General features: G+C 49.5%; 1 protein-coding gene across 1 annotated transcript; it reads right to left on the reverse strand.

Moving 5' to 3' along the window:
* Positions 1-734: 734 nt before the first annotated feature.
* On the reverse strand, positions 735-2,186 carry LOC122562956 (potassium voltage-gated channel subfamily A member 10-like). The gene has a single exon (XM_043716258.1). The coding sequence runs from the start codon at positions 2,184-2,186 to the stop codon at positions 735-737; it is 1,452 nt and encodes a 483-aa protein (XP_043572193.1).
* Positions 2,187-2,601: the final 415 nt, after the last annotated feature.

A 2,601-nucleotide genomic window follows, 5' to 3' on the forward strand; every position in this document is an offset into this window, starting at 1 on the left:
ACTATCACACTCACCATCACAACCTTACACACTCACCACCACTATCACACTCACCGTCACACCCTCACACACTTACCTCCACTATCACACTCACCATCACACTATCACACACTCACCTCCACTATCCCCCTCACCATCACACACTCACCTCCACTACCACACTCACCCTCAACATCACACCCACACCCTCCTGTTCACTCACCTTCACTCCCTTGTTCTTGTCCATTCCCTCTCACCATCACATCCTCACTGTTATATTCACTCGCCCTCATGGTCACTCACCCTCACGCCCTCAATCTCATGTTCACTCAACTTCCTACACTCTCTCTCAAACCCTCACCCTCACATTCTTACATTCACAATCTTACCTTCACTCACCCTTTGACCCGCAACCCATTGGCAGCCTCACAAACACTTTCACACAGCCTCTGACCTTGTCCATGCCTCTTCCCCATCACCTACCCATTGCGAGTCCAGTAGCCCAAGCACTCAGAAAAACTCCACCCACTTGTAACAAAATAACCCAACTGCCTTCCTGTGACTCTGGAAAGGGCCTGTGACCCGCTCACGCACCATCCAGTGGAGTTACGATACATATCTGATTTGATTTGAATTTTTGGACAGACAGAAGGGGTTGAAGGGCCTCTTCCAGGTCCATGGTAAAATGTGAGGAGCAGATGTGTTGAGCTGGGGATGGACTGCCCAGAGTGGGGTAGCCAGTGTATAGTTCCAGGTTATGAACATTTTTCAGTGGGGTTAGATGTTCTCATTTTGTTGATGGAAGCAATGCAGTCTCGTGGGACAGAAGATGTCAGGAGCAGAGAAGGATGCTCTGGACTCTCTTGAAGGTTCAGCTTCTCCTCATTCTCTGTTTCTCGGTGATAGAAGTAGTTAAAGTTGGAGACAATGACGGGCACAGGGAGGGCAATGGTCAACACTCCAGCAATGGCGCACAGAGTCCCCACCATCTTACCCCCTATGGTTACAGGACACATGTCTCCATACCCCACTGTTGTCATGGTCACCACTGCCCACCAAAAGCCATCAGGAATGCTGGTGAACTGAGTCTGGGGCTCATCCACCTCAGCAAAGTAGACAGCGCTGGAGAAGAGGATGACGCCAATGAAGAGGAAGAAGATGAGGAGACCCAGCTCCCTCATACTCGCCTTCAGGGTCTGCCCAAGGATCTGTAGCCCTTTGGAGTGTCTGGACAGCTTGAAGATCCGAAAGACTCTGACCAAGCGGATGACCCTCAGGATGGTCAGGGACATGGCCTGCTGTCCATTGCCCACCTGTTGCTCCTGCTCTGCCAGCTCAGTGATGAGAGTTACAAAGTATGGGATGATGGCAATCACATCGATGATGTTCATTATGTCACTGAAGAAGTCACGCTTACTGGGACAAACCACGGATCTGACCAGCAGTTCAAAGGAGAACCAGATCATGCACAAGCTCTCAATGAGAAAGAAGGGATCGGTGAAGAGATCGGCATTGGTGACATTGCTTTGTGTTGGGTTAGCCAAATGGCTGGGGCTACCTAGCTCAGGACCTTCCCGAAACTCAGGCAGTGTCTCCAGGCAGAATACAATGATGGAGATAATGATGACCAATAGAGAGACCAAGGCTACTCCGCGGGCTGCCCCTGAACTCTCCGGGTACTCAAAAACTAACCACAGCTGCTTGAGGCTGTCCCTCACAGGAAGAGGAACCTCCAACTCCTTGATGAAACCCTCCTCTTCCCTAAACTGCTCCATGGCTTCAGGACCTAACTGGTAGAAGATGATCTCATCAGTGAAGACATCCAGGGGTACATTGACAGGTCTCCGAAGCTTACCACCTGACTGATAATAATAGAGAATCCCATCAAAACTCGGCCGGTTCCTGTCAAAGAAATACTGGTTGGTGAGGGGGTCAAAGTAAGGCAGACAGCGGAGGGGATCCCCCAGTAATGTGTCTGGAAACCGGGCCAGGGTCTTCTGCTGTGTCTCAAACCTCATGCCAGCCACATTGATGATAACCTTGTGACTGCCTTCCTGCTCCAATAGCTTTTCCATCTCATACCGCGGCTCCAAGTCTGGCTCACTCAGGATATTTTTGGTGAGGTGCTGATATCCAGTTAGCTTTCTCCATGTACACAATGGGCTCATACAGCTGGCGTTGGATTCTGACCAACTCTCCAGGGGCATGTCACCCCCAACATCTTCAAAACTCATTAGTGCCAACTTGATTTCACACAGACTTCATGGTGTCTTCAAGATTGGAGAGCACACTCTCTCTAGGGGCTGAGAAACCGACACAGGAATAGAATTAGCTTTATGACCTCCTCCAAGACCAACTACACAACAACAGAGGCTAAAGGGTTAGAATATGGGACATACTGGAAATAAGGGGCATGAGAGAGAAGAGAGTGAGAGAGACCAAAAGAGGGAATGAGGGATAGATAAAGAATGTAAAAGCCATGAAAAAGGGAGTGAGGAGGCCAAGAGGCCATAATGAGGGAGAGAGAGATGATTGAAGTTGCAACTAGATTAAAGAAAGCACGAGGGTGAGAGGAAGGAGCATAAAGGGAGAGTGAGAAAAGAGGGAAAGAATCAAGAGAGT

Source organism: Chiloscyllium plagiosum, chromosome 26 (assembly GCF_004010195.1).
Source record: "Chiloscyllium plagiosum isolate BGI_BamShark_2017 chromosome 26, ASM401019v2, whole genome shotgun sequence".
In the NCBI taxonomy this organism is placed as follows: domain Eukaryota; kingdom Metazoa; phylum Chordata; class Chondrichthyes; order Orectolobiformes; family Hemiscylliidae; genus Chiloscyllium; species Chiloscyllium plagiosum.

Coding starts and splice junctions, on each gene's coding strand:
- LOC122562956 (XM_043716258.1), bottom strand. CDS start 2,186: ATGCCCCTGGAGAGTTGGTCAGAATCCAACGCCAGCTGTATGAGCCCA.